This window comes from Oncorhynchus mykiss, chromosome 18 (genome assembly GCF_057628025.1).
Source record: "Oncorhynchus mykiss isolate SJ-2025 chromosome 18, ASM5762802v1, whole genome shotgun sequence".
Lineage (NCBI taxonomy): Eukaryota > Metazoa > Chordata > Actinopteri > Salmoniformes > Salmonidae > Oncorhynchus > Oncorhynchus mykiss.
In genome coordinates this window covers 18,710,299-18,726,225 of record NC_143039.1, presented here as the reverse complement: position 1 = coordinate 18,726,225, position 15,927 = coordinate 18,710,299, and the positions used below count along the sequence as shown (strand labels likewise).

At 43.6% G+C, this 15,927-nt stretch overlaps 1 protein-coding gene across 1 annotated transcript in view; it reads right to left on the bottom strand.

Annotated features, from left to right (window-relative positions):
- The window catches only part of LOC110514120 (protein unc-80 homolog), a 110,001-nt gene that overhangs the window by 12,324 nt on the left and 81,750 nt on the right, over nt 1-15,927 (bottom strand). Inside the window, exons 53-59 of the mRNA XM_090207548.1 lie at nt 13,591-13,714; nt 13,327-13,452; nt 13,101-13,224; nt 11,173-11,379; nt 8,421-8,605; nt 4,252-4,417; nt 3,437-3,628 (exon numbers count right to left, since the gene is read on the bottom strand). Coding sequence (XP_090063674.1) covers nt 3,437-3,628; nt 4,252-4,417; nt 8,421-8,605; nt 11,173-11,379; nt 13,101-13,224; nt 13,327-13,452; nt 13,591-13,714 — 1,124 coding nt within the window. The remainder of the gene's footprint in view (nt 1-3,436; nt 3,629-4,251; nt 4,418-8,420; nt 8,606-11,172; nt 11,380-13,100; nt 13,225-13,326; nt 13,453-13,590; nt 13,715-15,927) is intronic.

The window sequence follows — 15,927 nt, the reverse complement described above, 5'->3', positions numbered from 1 at the left end:
GAAAGGAGGTAGGGACAGAGAGAGAGGGAGGAAAGGAGGTCAGGACAGAGAGAGAGGGAGGAAAGGAGGTAAGGACAGAGAGAGAGTGAGGAAAGGGGGTGATCAAAAGACCAGTGTGGGGTGATGACATGCAGGCAAACCCAAACATGCAACCAGACACCATTCAGAGTGAAAGAGGGAGAAAGAGAGAAAGAGAGGGAGAGAAAAACAGACAATATGAAAGCGGAGATACAATTCATTCAAGGCCCAGTGCAGTCAAAAACGTGACTTTTCTTTGGTTTATATACACCGAACTAAAATATAAACGCAACATGTAAAGTGTTGGTCCCATGTTTCATGTAGATGAAATAAAATATCCCAGAAATGTTCCATACGCAAAAAAAGCTCATTTCTCTCAAATTTGTTTACATCCCTGTTAGTGAACATTTCTCCTTTGCCAAGATAATCCACCCACCTGACAGGTGTGGCATATCAAGAAGCTGATTAAACAGCATGGGCATTACACAGGTGCACCTTGTGCTGGAGACCACTCTAAAATGTGCAGTTTTGTCACACAACACAATGCCACAGATGTTTCAAGTTTTGAGGGTGGGGGCTGGCATGCAGACTGCAGGAATGTCGACCAGAGCTGTTGCCAGAGAATTGAATGTTAATTTCTCTACCATAAGCCTGGCTAGTGATAGTAGTAGGAGGGATATCTGACTCAGTGATAGAGTGATAGTGGTAGTGATAGTAGTAGGAGGGGTGTCTGACTCAGTGATAGTAGTAGGAGTGGTGTCTGACTCAGTGATAGTAGTAGGAGGGGTATCTGACTCAGTGATAGTAGTAAGAGTGGTGTCTGACTCAGTGATAGTAGTAGGAGGTGTCTGACTCAGTGATAGTAGTAGGAGGGGTGTCTGACTCAGTGATAGTAGTAGGAGGGGTGTCTGACTCAGTGATAGTAGTAGGAATGGTGTCTGACTCAGTGATAGTAGTAGGAGTGGTGTCTGACTCAGTGATAGTAGTAGGAGTGGTGTCTGACTCAGTGATAGTAGTAGGAGTGGTGTCTGACTCAGTGATAGTAGTAGGAGTGGTGTCTGACTCAGTGATAGTAGTAGGAGGTGTCTAACTCAGTGATAGTAGTAGGAGGGGTGTCTGACTCAGTGATAGTAGTAGGAGGGGTGTCTGACTCAGTGATAGAGTGATAGTGGTAGTGATAGTAGTAGTAGTAGTGATAGTCGTAGTGATAGTAGTAGGTAGGAGGGGTATCTGACTCAGTGATAGAGTGATAGTGGTAGTGATAGTAGTAGTGATAGTCGTAGTGATAGTAGTAGTGATAGTAGTAGGAGGGGTATCTGACTCAGAGATAGAGTGATAGTGGTAGTGATAGTAGTAGGAGGGGTATCTGACTCAGAGATAGAGTGATAGTGGTAGTGATAGTAGTAGGAGGGGTATCTGACTCGGTGATAGAGTGATAGTGGTAGTGATAGTAGTAGGAGGGGTATCTGACTCAGAGATAGAGTGATAGTGGTAGTGATAGTAGTAGGAGGGGTATCTGACTCAGAGATAGAGTGATAGTGGTAGTGATAGTAGTAGGAGGGGTATCTGACTCAGAGATAGAGTGATAGTGGTAGTGATAGTAGTAGGAGGGGTGTCTGACTCAGTGATAGTAGTAGTAGTAGTGATAGTAGTAGGAGTGGTGTCTGACTCAGTGATAGAGTGATAGTGGTAGTGATAGTAGTAGGAGGGGTATCTGACTCAGTGATAGTAGTAGTAGTAGTGATAGTAGTAGGAGTGGTGTCTGACTCAGTGATAGAGTGATAGTGGTAGTGATAGCAGTAGGAGGGGTATCTGACTCAGTGATAGAGTGATAGTGGTAGTGATAGTAGTAGGAGGGGTGTCTGACTCAGTGATAGAGTGATAGTAGTAGGTAGGAGGGGTGACTGACTCAGTGATAGTAGTAGTAGTAGTAGGTAGGAGGGGTATCTGACTCAGTGATAGAGTGGTAGTGGTAGTGATAGTAGTAGTAGGAGGGGTGTCTGACTCAGTGATAGAGTTATAGTGGTAGTGATAGTAGTAGTAGGAGTGGTGTCTGACTCAGTGATAGAGTGATAGTAGTAGTAGGAGGGGTATCTGACTCAGTGATAGAGGTAGTGATAGTAGTAGTAGGAGTGGTGTCTGACTCAGTGATAGAGTGATAGTAGTAGGTAGGAGGGGCATCTGACTCAGTGATAGTAGTAGTAGGAGGGGTATCTGACTCAGTGATAGAGTGATAGTAGTAGGTAGGAGGGGTATCTGACTCAGTGATAGTAGTAGTAGGAGGGGTATCTGACTCAGTGATAGAGGTAGTGATAGTAGTAGTAGGAGTGGTGTCTGACTCATTGATAGAGTGATAGTAGTAGGTAGGAGGGGCATCTGACTCAGTGATAGTAGTAGTAGGAGTGGTGTCTGACTCAGTGATAGAGTGATAGTAGTAGGTAGGAGGGGTATCTGACTCAGTGATAGTAGTAGTAGGAGGGGTATCTGACTCAGTGATAGAGTGATAGTAGTAGGTAGGAGGGGTATCTGACTCAGTGATAGAGTGATAGTAGTAGTGATAGTAGTAGGAGGGGTGTCTGACTCAGTGATAGAGTGATAGTGGTAGTGATAGTAGTAGGAGGGGTGTCTGACTCAGTGATAGAGTGATAGTGGTAGTGATAGTAGTAGGAGGGGTATCTGACTCAGTGATAGTAGTAGTAGGAGTGGTGTCTGACTCATTGATAGAGTGATAGTAGTAGGTAGGAGGGGCATCTGACTCAGTGATAGTAGTAGTAGGAGTGGTGTCTGACTCAGTGATAGAGTGATAGTAGTAGGTAGGAGGGGTATCTGACTCAGTGATAGTAGTAGTAGGAGGGGTATCTGACTCAGTGATAGAGTGATAGTAGTAGGTAGGAGGGGTATCTGACTCAGTGATAGAGTGATAGTAGTAGTGATAGTAGTAGGAGGGGTGTCTGACTCAGTGATAGAGTGATAGTGGTAGTGATAGTAGTAGGAGGGGTGTCTGACTCAGTGATAGAGTGATAGTGGTAGTGATAGTAGTAGGAGGGGTATCTGACTCAGTGATAGTAGTAGTAGGAGTGGTATCTGACTCAGTGATAGAGTGATAGTAGTAGGTAGGAGGGGTGTCTGACTCAGTGATAGAGTGATAGTGGTAGTGATAGTAGTAGTAGTAGTAGGTAGGAGGGGTATCTGACTCAGTGATAGAGTGATAGTGGTAGTGATAGTAGTAGGAGGGGTATCTGACTCAGTGATAGTAGTAGTAGGAGTGGTATCTGACTCAGTGATAGAGTGATAGTAGTAGTAGGAGGGGTATCTGACTCAGTGATAGAGTGTTAGTGGTAGTGATAGTAGTAGGAGGGGTGTCTGACTCAGTGATAGAGTGATAGTGGTAGTGATAGTAGTAGGAGGGGTGTCTGACTCTCTTCCTGCTCCTGTTCGTCATCCTCGTCGGTGCGGCTTAGCGTGTCCTGAGAGGGCTGGCGTGACGGCTGGCTCTCCTGCTCCCACACCGTGCCCGTGCCCGTGTTGGACCGGGACATGGTGGCCAGCGACAGGCGGTAGGCAGAGGTGGACGTGCCCACTGTGCTGATGGACGTCTTGCCCTGGTACGCTGTGGGCAGGAGGGGGCATGAACAGACATCTCTTATCATAACCTGTCATTTAATAACGAAAGGTTAACATGGCATTTGGGTAGAGTGCTAATGGGTAGTGTACTAATGGGTAGTGCACTAATGGGTAGTGTACTAATGGGTAGTGTACTAATGGGTAGTGTACTACTGGGTAGTAACTAATGGGTAGTGTACTACTGGGTAGTAACTCATGGGTAGTAACAAATGGGTAGTGCCCTAATGGGTAGTGAACTAATGGGTAGTGTACTAATGGGTAGTGAACTAATGGGTAGTGAACTAATGGGTAGTAACTAATGGGTAGTGTACTAATGGGTAGTAACTAATGGGTAGTAACTAATGGGTAGTGAACGAATGGGTAGTGTACTAATGGGTAGTGTACTAATGGGTAGTAACTAATGGGTAGTGTGCTAATGGGTAGTCCACTAACGGGTAGTGTACTAAATGGGTAGTAACTAATGGGTAGTAACTAATGGGTAGTGTACTAATGGGTAGTAACTAATGGGTAGTGTACTAATGGTAGTGTACTAATGGGTAGTGCACTAAAAAGTAGTATACTAACGGCTACTCTACTAATAACTAGTATACTAATCAGTGGGTTACCAACCAGAGCCACTGTGCACGGCCTCCTTGAGGATCTTAAGCTCGTTGTTGAACTCTGCGAACAGGGAGCTCTTGCAGAGGGGGCGGGGGATGAAGCGACGCTCCAGCTGGTCAGCGATGTGGTGGCGGGCCGTGATCTCCTCCTGGGAGTCAGCTGGCTGGGTCAGGAGCTGGGAGGGGTTAAAGAGGAAGGGATGAAGGGAACGGGAGAAGAAGAGAGCACGAAAAGCGAGAGAGCAAGAGAGAGAGAGACAAGGCAAGAAGGGCATTCTATGCCTTCAAAAGGAACATAAAATTCAACATAATAATTAGGATCTGGCTAAAAATACTTGAATCAGTTATAGAACCCAATGCCCTTTATGGTTGTGAGGTCTGGTGTCCGCTCACCAACCAAGAATTCACAAAATGGGACAAACACCAAATTGAGACTCTGCATGCAGAATTCTGCAAAAATATCCTCCTTGTACAACATAGAACACCAAATAACACCAATACCCGCTAATTATCAAAATCCAGAAAAGAGCCGTTAAATTCTACAAACACCTAAAAGGAAGCGATTCCCAAACCTTCCATAACAAAGCCATCACCTACAGAGAGATGAACCTGGAGAAGAGCAAGCTGGTCCTGGGGCTCTGTTCACAAACACAAACAGACCCCACATAGCCCCAGGACAGCAGCACAATTAGACCCAACCAAAAATAATTAACCAAAAAACAGAGCAAACTAGAATGCTATTTGGCCCTAAACAGAGAGTACACAGTGGCAGAATACCTGACCACTGTGACTGACCCAAACTTAAGGAAAGCTTTGACTATGTACAGACTCAGTGAGCATAGCCTTGCTATTGAGAAAGACCCCTGTAGACAGACCTGGCTCTCAAGAGAAGACAGGCACACTGCCCACAAAATGAGGTGGAAACTGAGCTGCACTTCCTAACCTATTGCCCAATGTATGACCATATTAGAGACACATATTTCCCTCAGATTATACAGATCCACAAAGAATTTGAAAACAAACCCGATTTTGATAAACTCCCATATCTATTGGGTGAAATACCACAGTGTGCCATCACAGCAGCAAGACGTGTGACCTGTTGCCACAAGATAAGGTCAAGCAGTGAAGAACAAACACCATTTTAAATACAACCCATATTTATGCTTATTTATTTTCCCTTTTGTACTTTAACCATTTGTACATCGTTACAACACTGTATATAGACATAATATGACATTTGTAATGTCTTTATTGTTTTGGAACTTCTGTGAGTGTAATGTTTACTGTTCATTTTATTGTTTATTTCACTTTTAAATATTTATCTACCTCACTTGCTTTGGCAATGTTAACATATGTTTCCCATACCAATAAAGCCACTTGAATTGAGAGAGAGAGAGTGATAGAGAGTGAGTGAGTGAGTGAGTGAGTGAGTGAGAGAGAGAGAGAGAGAGAGAGAGAAAGGGAGATAGAGAGAGGAAGAGGGAGGGAGATAGAGAGAGAGAAAGTTAGATAGAGAGAGAGAGGGAGGGAGGGAGGGAGGGAGAGAGAGAGAGAGAGAGAGAGAGAGAAAGGGAGATAGAGAGAGAGAGAGAGAGGGAGGGAGATCGAGAGAGAAAGTTAGACAGAGAGAGAGAGAGAGAGAGAGACAGAGAAGAAGAGAGACAGAGAGAGATGAATAAAGCATTTGCCAATAAAGCCCCTTGAATTGAGAGAGAGCGAGAAAGAGAAAAAGAGAGAGAGAGAGAGAGAGGGAGATAGTTAGACAGAGAGAGAGGGAGAGAGAGAGAGGGAGATAGTTAGACAGAGAGAGAGGGAGAGAGAGAGAGAGAGAGAGAGAGCGGGAGGGAGAGAGAGAGAGACAGAGAGAGATGAATAAAGGATTTTGTGATTCTAGACCTAGAAAAAGCATAGAGGAAGAGGTATATAGAGGGGAACACTAGAGGGTTGTAGGATACACACATTGCAGGGTACAGTATAATACTATACAGGGTAGTAGAATGGAGGATACAGTATAATACTATACAGAATGGAGGGTACAGTATAATACTACACAGAATGGAGGGTACAGTATAATACTATACAGAATGGAGGGTACAGTATAATACTACACAGAATGGAGGATACAGTATAATACTATACAGGGTAGTAGAATGGAGGGTACAGTATAATACTACACAGAATGGAGGGTACAGTATAATACTATACAGAATGGAGGGTACAGTATAATACTATACAGAATGGAGGGTACAGTATAATACTATACAGAATGGATGGTAGTACAGTATAATACTACACAGGGTAGTAGAATGGAGGGTACAGTATAATACTATACAGAATGGAGGGTACAGTATAATACTATACAGGGAAGTAGAATGGAGGGTACAGTATAATACTACACAGAATGGAGGGTACAGTATAATACTATACAGAATGGAGGGTACAGTATAATACTATACAGAATGGAGGGTACAGTATAATACTATACAGAATTGAGGGTACAGTATAATACTATACAGAATGGAGGGTACAGTATAATACTAAACAGAATGGAGGGTACAGTATAATACTACACAGAATGGAGGGTACAGTATAATACTACACAGGGTAGTAGAATGGAGGGTACAGTATAATACTATACAGAATGGAGGGTACAGTATAATACTATACAGAATGGAGGGTACAGTATAATACTATACAGAATGGAGGGTACAGAATAATACTATACAGAATGGAGGGTACAGTATAATACTATACAGAATGGAGGGTACAGTATAATACTATACAGAATGGAGGGTACAGTATAATACTATACAGGGTAGTAGAATGGAGGGTACAGTATAATACTATACAGAATGGAGGGTACAGTATAATACTATACAGAATGGAGGGTACAGTATAATACTACACAGAATGGAGGGTACAGTATAATACTATACAGGGTAGTAGAATGGAGGGTACAGTATAATACTATACAGAATGGAGGGTACAGTATAATACTATACAGAATGGAGGGTACAGTATAATACTATACAGAATGGAGGATACAGTATAATACTATACAGAATGGAGGGTACAGTATAATACTACACAGAATGGAGGATACAGTATAATACTATACAGAATGGAGGGTACAGTATAATACTATACAGGGTAGTAGAATGGAGGGTACAGTATAATACTATACAGAATGGAGGGTACAGTATAATACTATACAGAATGGAGGGTACAGTATAATACTACACAGGGTAGTAGAATGGAGGGTACAGTATAATACTATACAGAATGGAGGGTACAGTATAATACTATACAGAATGGAGGGTACAGTATAATACTATACAGGGTAGTAGAATGGAGGGTACAGTATAATACTATACAGAATGGAGGATACAGTATAATACTATACAGAATGGAGGGTACAGTATAATACTATACAGAATGGAGGATACAGTATAATACTATACAGAATGGAGGGTACAGTATAATACTATACAGAATGGAGGATACAGTATAATACTATACAGAATGGAGGGTACAGTATAATACTATACAGAATGGAGGATACAGTATAATACTATACAGAATGGAGGGTACAGTATAATACTACACAGAATGGAGGATACAGTATAATACTATACAGAATGGAGGGTACAGTATAATACTATACAGGGTAGTAGAATGGAGGGTACAGTATAATACTATACAGAATGGAGGGTACAGTATAATACTATACAGAATGGAGGGTACAGTATAATACTATACAGAATGGAGGGTACAGTATAATACTATACCGAATGGAGGGTACAGTATAATACTATACAGGGTAGTAGAATGGAGGGTACAGTATAATACTATACAGAATGGAGGGTACAGTATAATACTATACAGGGTAGTAGAATGGAGGGTACAGTATTATACTATACAGAATGGAGGGTACAGTATAATACTATACAGAATGGAGGGTACAGTATAATACTATACAGAATGGAGGGTACAGTATAATACTATACAGAATGGAGGGTACAGTATAATACTATACAGAATGGAGGGTACAGTATAATACTATACAGAATGGAGGGTACAGTATAATACTATACAATTTAGTAGAATGGAGGGTACAGTATAATACTATACAGGGTAGTAGAATGGAGGGTACAGTATAATACTACACAGGGCTCCTACCTTGCACTGGATAAAGGGACGCAGCAGGACGAAGATGGGAATCCGAGTACGCACTATGAAATCTATGAAGTCCCAGAAGGCCAGGCCTCCCACCTTCCTCAGAGACATCTCCTTGGCCTGCAGGCTGAGGCGATACCACTGGTTCCCCAGCTGCCGCTCAAAACAAACCAACACCACCTTTAGAGCTGGGGGAGAAGGTGGGAGGAGGGGGGAGAGAGGGGAGAGGAGGGGTGAGAGAGAGTGGGGAGAGAGATGGGGGAGGGGGAGAGAGAGTGGGGGGATAGGGGGAGGAGGGGAGGGTGTAGAGAGAGTGGGGAGGAGGGGAGGGTGTAGCGAGAATGGTGAGAGAGGGGGGAGGGGTAGAGAGAGTGGGGAGAGAGGGGGAGGAGGGGAGGGTGTAGCGAGAATGGGGAGGAGGGGAGGGTGTAGCGAGAATGGTGAGAGAGAGGAGGGAGATAGAGAGAGGGGGTAGAGAGAGGGAGGAGGGGAGATGAGGGGGTAGAGAGAGATGGAGGGGGGAGGGAGTGGTGAGAGAGATGGGGGAGGGGGAGATAGAGAGGAGAGGAGAGGAGTGAGGGGAGGGGGAGAGAGAGAAAGACAGAGAAAGTGAGGAGTCAGAAAGCGATGGTATTCAGTATTCAGACCTTGACGTTTTCCACATTTTGATACGTTACAGCCATATTCTAAAACGGATTAAATCATTACTTTCCCAGCAATCTATAAACAATACAACAAAGTGAATGAAAAAACTGAAATACCTTATTTACATAAGAATTCAGACCCTTTGCTGTGAGACTCGAAATTGAACTCAGGTGCATCCTGTTTCTATTGATCATCCTTGAGATGTTTCTACAACTTGATTGGAGTCCCTCTGTGGTAAATTCAATTGATTGGACATGATTTGGAAAGGCACATACCTGTCTATTTAAGGTTCCACAGTTGACAGTGCAAGTCAGAGCGAAAACCAAGCCATGAGGTCAAAGGAATTGTCCGTAGAGCTCCGAGACAAGATTGTGTCGAGACACAGATCTGGGGAAGGTTACCAAAAAGTTTATGCAGCATTGAAGGTCCCCAAGAACACAGGGTCCTCCATTATTCTTAAATGGAAGAAGTTTGGAACCACCAAGACTCTTCCTAGTGCTGGCCGCTCCGGCCAAACTGAGCAATTGGGAGAAAAGGGCCTTGGTCAGGGAAGTGACCAAGAACCTGATGATCACTCTGACAGAGCTCCAGAGTTCCTCTGTGGAGATGGGAGAGCCTTCCATAAGGACAACCATCTCTGCAGCACTCCACCAATCAGGCCTTTAAGGAAGAGTGGCCAGACGAAAGCCACTCCTCAGTAAAAGGAACATGACAGCCCGCTTGGAGTTTTCCAAAAGGCACCTAAAGACTCTCAGACTATGAGAAACACGATTCTCTGTTCTGATGAAACCAAGAGTGAACTCTTTGGCCTGAATGCCAAGGGTCACGTCTGGAGAAAACCTGGCACCATCACTATGGTGATGCCTGGTGGTATCAGCATCATGCTGTGGGGATGCTTTTCAGTGGCAGGGATTGGGAGACTAGTCAGGATCGAGGCAAAGATGAATGGAGCAAAGTACAGAGAGATCCTTGATGAAAACCTGCTCCAGAGCTCAGGACTTCAGACTGTGGCGAAGGTTCAAATTCCAACATGAAAACGGCCCTAAGCACACAGAGAAGACAACGCAGGAGTCTCTGAATTTCCTTGAGTGGCCCAGCCAGAGCCTGGACTTGAACCCGATCGTACATCTTTGGAGGCCTGAAAATAGCTGTACAGCAACATTCCCCATCCAACCTGACAGAGCTTAAGAGGATCTGCAGAGAAGGCTGGGAGAAACTCCCCAAATGCAGGTGTTATTGACATATATATATATATATTTTAATTGAACCTTTATTTAACTAGGCAAGTCAGTTAAGAACAAATTCTTATTTACAATGACGGCCTACCCCGGGCAAACACGGACGACACTGGGCAAATTGTGTGGTACCCTGTGGGTGTGCCAAGCTTGTAGCGTCATACCCAAGAAGACCTGAGGGTGTAATCACTGCCAAAGGTGCTTCAACAAAGTACTGAGTAAAGGGTCTGAATACTTATGTAAATGTGATATTTCCGTTGTTATTTTTAATACATTTGCAAAAATGTCTAAACTTATTTTTGTCATTATGTGTTATTGTGTGTAGATTGATGAGGAAAAAAACGATTTGATACATTTTAGAATGAGGCTGTAATGTAACAAAATGTGGAAACATTTAAGGGGTCTGAATTATTTCCGAAGGCACTGTACGCATGAGGGTGATTGAAAGATGAGGTCGACATTCCAGTCCTGTTGGTGGTGGTAATGCACCTTAAAGTTGGTTGCCAACCATATGAAGTCCAACGAAGAAGACTGAAGGAGGAGAGATTACTAGAAACTAACTCAGTTGACCCTTTTATCTGTGGATTAATTGTCGGAGTACAGAACCTTTAACAACCCAATGTTTATATCCCAGGACAAATTAGCTAGCAACAGCAAGCTAGCTAGCTAAATTGACATGAATGTTGAATGCTTTTCGACCTGTCCTCTAATTAATATAGTTGGTTCAAAGTTTGTTTTGATATTTCAACCTGCGAGTCCTGATCATGCCTGGTGTGGCTGGACAAAATCAACACATGCGCACGATGGCAGAAGCACACGCTCGCCCGGTCTAGTCAGCATGTGAGTCTACATTTAAATAGTCTGCATAACCCTACCCAGGTATGCAGCCTGACTGGTGGACTCGGCCAGGCCCTCTCTCCTCAGGTCCTTGCCCTGGTCCCCCGGGGTGGAGCAGTGGGCGGGGGACGTGTCCAGCATGAAGTTCTTGGTCCGGGACGTGCTGATGATGCGCGGGGGGAGGAGGATGTTGATGACCGTCTGCAGGAGCAGAGAGACCTCAGGCTGCTCCAGGTGTGGGGAGTCTGAATAGGGTGGAACACACACACAGACACAGACACACAGGTTGCGTTCAAGGCTGACTACATTGCAGTTGTGCAACACATATCAACTAATCGTTAGGTGCCAGGTCATCGATGACGCAGGCGAGCATCAGATTGTTATATACAGGGCCTTCAGAAGTATTCCACATTTTGTTACGTTACAGCCTTATTCTAAAATGGATTCAATTGAAAAAAATCAGCAATCTACACACATGGGGTGTTATGTCATTATGGGGTATTATGTCATTATGGGGTAGTATGTCATTATGGGGTATTATTTCATTTTGGGGTATTATGTCATTATGGGGTATTATGTCATTATGGGTATTATGTCATTATGGGGTATTATGTCATTATGGGGTATTATTTCATTTTGGGGTATTATGTCATTATGGGGTATTATGTCATTATGGGGTATTATTTCATTTTGGGGTATTATGTCATTATGGGGTATTATTTCATTTTGGGGTATTATTTCCTTATGGGGTATTATGTCATTTTGGGGTATTATGTCATTATGGGGTATTATGTCATTATGGGGTATTATGTCATTATGGGGTATTATGTCATTATGGGGTAGTATGTCATTATGGGTATTATGTCATTATGGGGTATTATGTCATTATGGGGTATTATGTCATTATGGGGTATTATGTCATTATGGGGTATTATGTCATTATGGGGTATTATGTCATTATGGGGTATTATGTCATTATGGGGTAGTATGTCATTATGGGTATTATGTCATTATGGGGTATTATGTCATTATGGGGTATTATGTCATTATGGGGTATTATGTCATTATGGGGTATTATGTCATTATGGGGTATTATGTCATTATGGGGTATTATGTCATTATGGGGTATTATGTCATTATGGGGTGTTATGTCATTATGGGGTATTATGTCATTATGGGGTATTATGTCATTATGGGGTATTATGTCATTATGGGGTATTATGTCATTATGGGGTATTATGTCATTATGGGGTATTATGTCATTATGGGGTATTATGTCATTATGGGTAGTATGTCATTATGGGGTAGTATGTCATTATGGGGTATTATGTCATTATGGGGTGTTATGTCATTATGGGGTATTATGTCATTATGGGGTGTTATGTCATTATGGGTAGTATGTCATTATGGGGTAGTATGTCATTATGGGGTATTATGTCATTATGGGGTGTTATGTCATTTTGGGGTATTATGTCATTATGGGGTATTATGTCATTATGGGGTATTATGTCATTATGGGGTATTATTTCATTTTGGGGTATTATGTCATTATGGGGTATTATGTCATTATGGGGTATTATGTCATTATGGGGTATTATGTCATTATGGGGTATTATGTCATTATGGGGTATTATGTCATTATGGGGTATTATGTCATTATGGGGTATTATGTCATTATGGGGTATTATGTCATTATGGGGTATTATGTGTAGATTGATGAGGGGAAAAACAATTGAATAAAATGTAGAATAAGGCTGTAAAGTCAAGGGGTCTGAATACTTTCTGAAGGCACTGTATGATGCAGGTAGCTGATATTTTAACACATATCCAGGCGCTGTGAGTTCTAGCAGGTGACTGCAAGGTGACATTCAAGTCTGCCTGAAACACAGCCATTATTTCAGATGCACGTATGCATACATACACCCACAGATTGGTGGCATTAGACCTCTTAACCCTGGGCTCTGACCTTTGCTCCCTGAACCCACTGTCAGCACGAATGGAATCAACAGGTTGAGCAGCATGCCCTCTCGCCTCTCCTGATTGGTGAAGGGGGAGATCACATGGCTCAGGGGGAAGTCATCCTTCAAAGCCTGTCAATCAGGGAAGAGAACAAGATAAATGTTTCATTATGACACACACACACACACACACACACACACACAGAGGTTAGTTCTTGGGCTGGGTAGTCTCACCTGTATCTGCAGAGCCACCAGGCGGACCACTGCTGTGCTGAAGGGTAGAGGGGGGGACAGATACGGGCTCAGGTGGAGCAGGGGCAGCCCATCAGCCACACTGGAGGGGCCTACTACCCCCATCACCTGAGAAACACACACACAAGGGCACGCACACACACACATATAGAGAAACACACACACACAAACAAGCAACATCATAGTTAGGTCACAGCACAGTGAGTATTTGAGGTGTGTGTGTGTGTGTGTGTGAGCACTCCTCACCAGGTTGACACAGACATTGATGAGGGAGCGGAGGTGAGGGAGGAAGGAGATGATTGGCTGACGCTGGAGAGTCAGACAGATACCTTCAATCAGACTACTGGCCGCCTCCCACTCCACCTGTCTCCTGTAGGACACACACGCACACGCAATCAGTATAAACACACACACACACACACACAGGCTCACTTGCGCACACACACACAAACAATCAGTATAAACACACACACACGCACAGACAGGCTCGCTCACACACACACACACACACACACACACAATCAGTATAAATACACACGCACACACAGGCTCACTCGCTCGCACACACACACATACACACGTTAATTAACTAATCACGCTCATCAACATACACAGCAGAGGAGACTGATGGGAGGAGCTATAGAAGAACGGAGTCAAACATTTGGTTTACATATCTTTGATTCGGTTCCAGCCATTACAATGAGCCCATCCTCCTATAGCTCTTCACACCAGCCTCCACTGATGCACACATCCACTACAAACACCAACACACTTAACAAAATATCACACTATAATTTAGCATTTTGAAAACGTTTCGTTTGGACAGGCTATTAAATAGATAATCCCATCACTACTCAGCAGAGTTATCAATAACCAGGTCCAGGTTCTGATGACTCTCTATGGGCCTAAAGCAGCTCATATTGACCATCACTACTCAGCAGAGTTATCAATAACCAGGTCCAGGTTCTGATGACTCTCTGTGTGGGCCTAAAGCAGCTCATATTGACCATCACTACTCAGCAGAGTTATCAATAACCAGGTCCAGGTTCTGATGACTCTCTATGGGCCTAAAGCAGCTCATATTGACCATCACTACTCAGCAGAGTTATCAATAACCAGGTCCTGGTTCTGATGACTCTCTATGGGCCTAAAGCAGCTCATATTGACCATCACTACTCAGCAGAGTTATCAATAACCAGGTCCTGGTTCTGATGACTCTCTGTGTGGGCCTAAAGCAGCTCATATTGACCATCACTACTCAGCAGAGTTATCAATAACCAGGTCCAGGTTCTGATGACTCTCTGTGTGGGCCTAAAGCAGCTCATATTGACCATCACTACTCAGCAGAGTTATCAATAACCAGGTCCTGGTTCTGATGACTCTCTATGGGCTAAAGCAGCTCATATTGACCATCACTACTCAGCAGAGTTATCAATAACCAGGTCCAGGTTCTGATGATTTTCTGTGTGGGCCTAAAGCAGCTCATATTGACCATCACTACTCAGCAGAGTTATCAATAACCAGGTCCTGGTTCTGATGACTCTCTATGGGCTAAAGCAGCTCATATTGACCATCACTACTCAGCAGAGTTATCAATAACCAGGTCCAGGTTCTGATGATTTTCTGTGTGGGCCTAAAGCAGCTCATATTGACCATCACTACTCAGCAGAGTTATCAATAACCAGGTCCTGGTTCTGATGACTCTCTATGGGCCTAAAGCAGCTCATATTGACCATCACTACTCAGCAGAGTTATCAATAACCAGGTCCAGGTTCTGATGATTCTCTGTGTGGGCCTAAAGCAGCTCATATTGACCATCACTACTCAGCAGAGTTATCAATAACCAGGTCCAGGTTCTGATGACTCTCTGTGTGGGCCTAAAGCAGCTCATATTGACCATCACTACTCAGCAGAGTTATCAATAACCAGGTCCAGGTTCTGATGACTCTCTATGTGGGCCTAAAGCAGCTCATATTGACCATCACTACTCAGCAGAGTTATCAATAACCAGGTCCAGGTTCTGATGACTCTCTATGTGGGCCTAAAGTAGCTCGTATTGACGGGTGACATTGCAGAGCTCACAGACACACACATAAGCAGACATGCCAAACTCAGCAGTCATGAGACTTTACAAACTACAACACACACAATCACACTGTGAGCAGTCAGCAGCGGACACACAATCAAACACCCCAGTACGATACTTCACTGTAACACCACAGTACGGTACTTCACTGTAACACCACAGTACAATACTTCACTGTAACACCGCAGTACGGTACTTCACTCCACTGTAACACCACAGTACAGTACTTCAATGTAACACCACAGTACGGTACTTCACTGTAACAACACAGTACGGTACTTCACTGTAACACCACAGTACGATACTTCACTCCAATGTAACACCACAGTACGGTACTTCACTGTAACAACACAGTACGGTACTTCACTGTAACAACACAGTACAATACTTCACTGTAACACCGCAGTACGGCACTCCACTGTAACACCGCAGTACGGCACTCCACTGTAACACCGCAGTACGGCACTCCACTGTAACACCGCAGTACGGCACTCCAC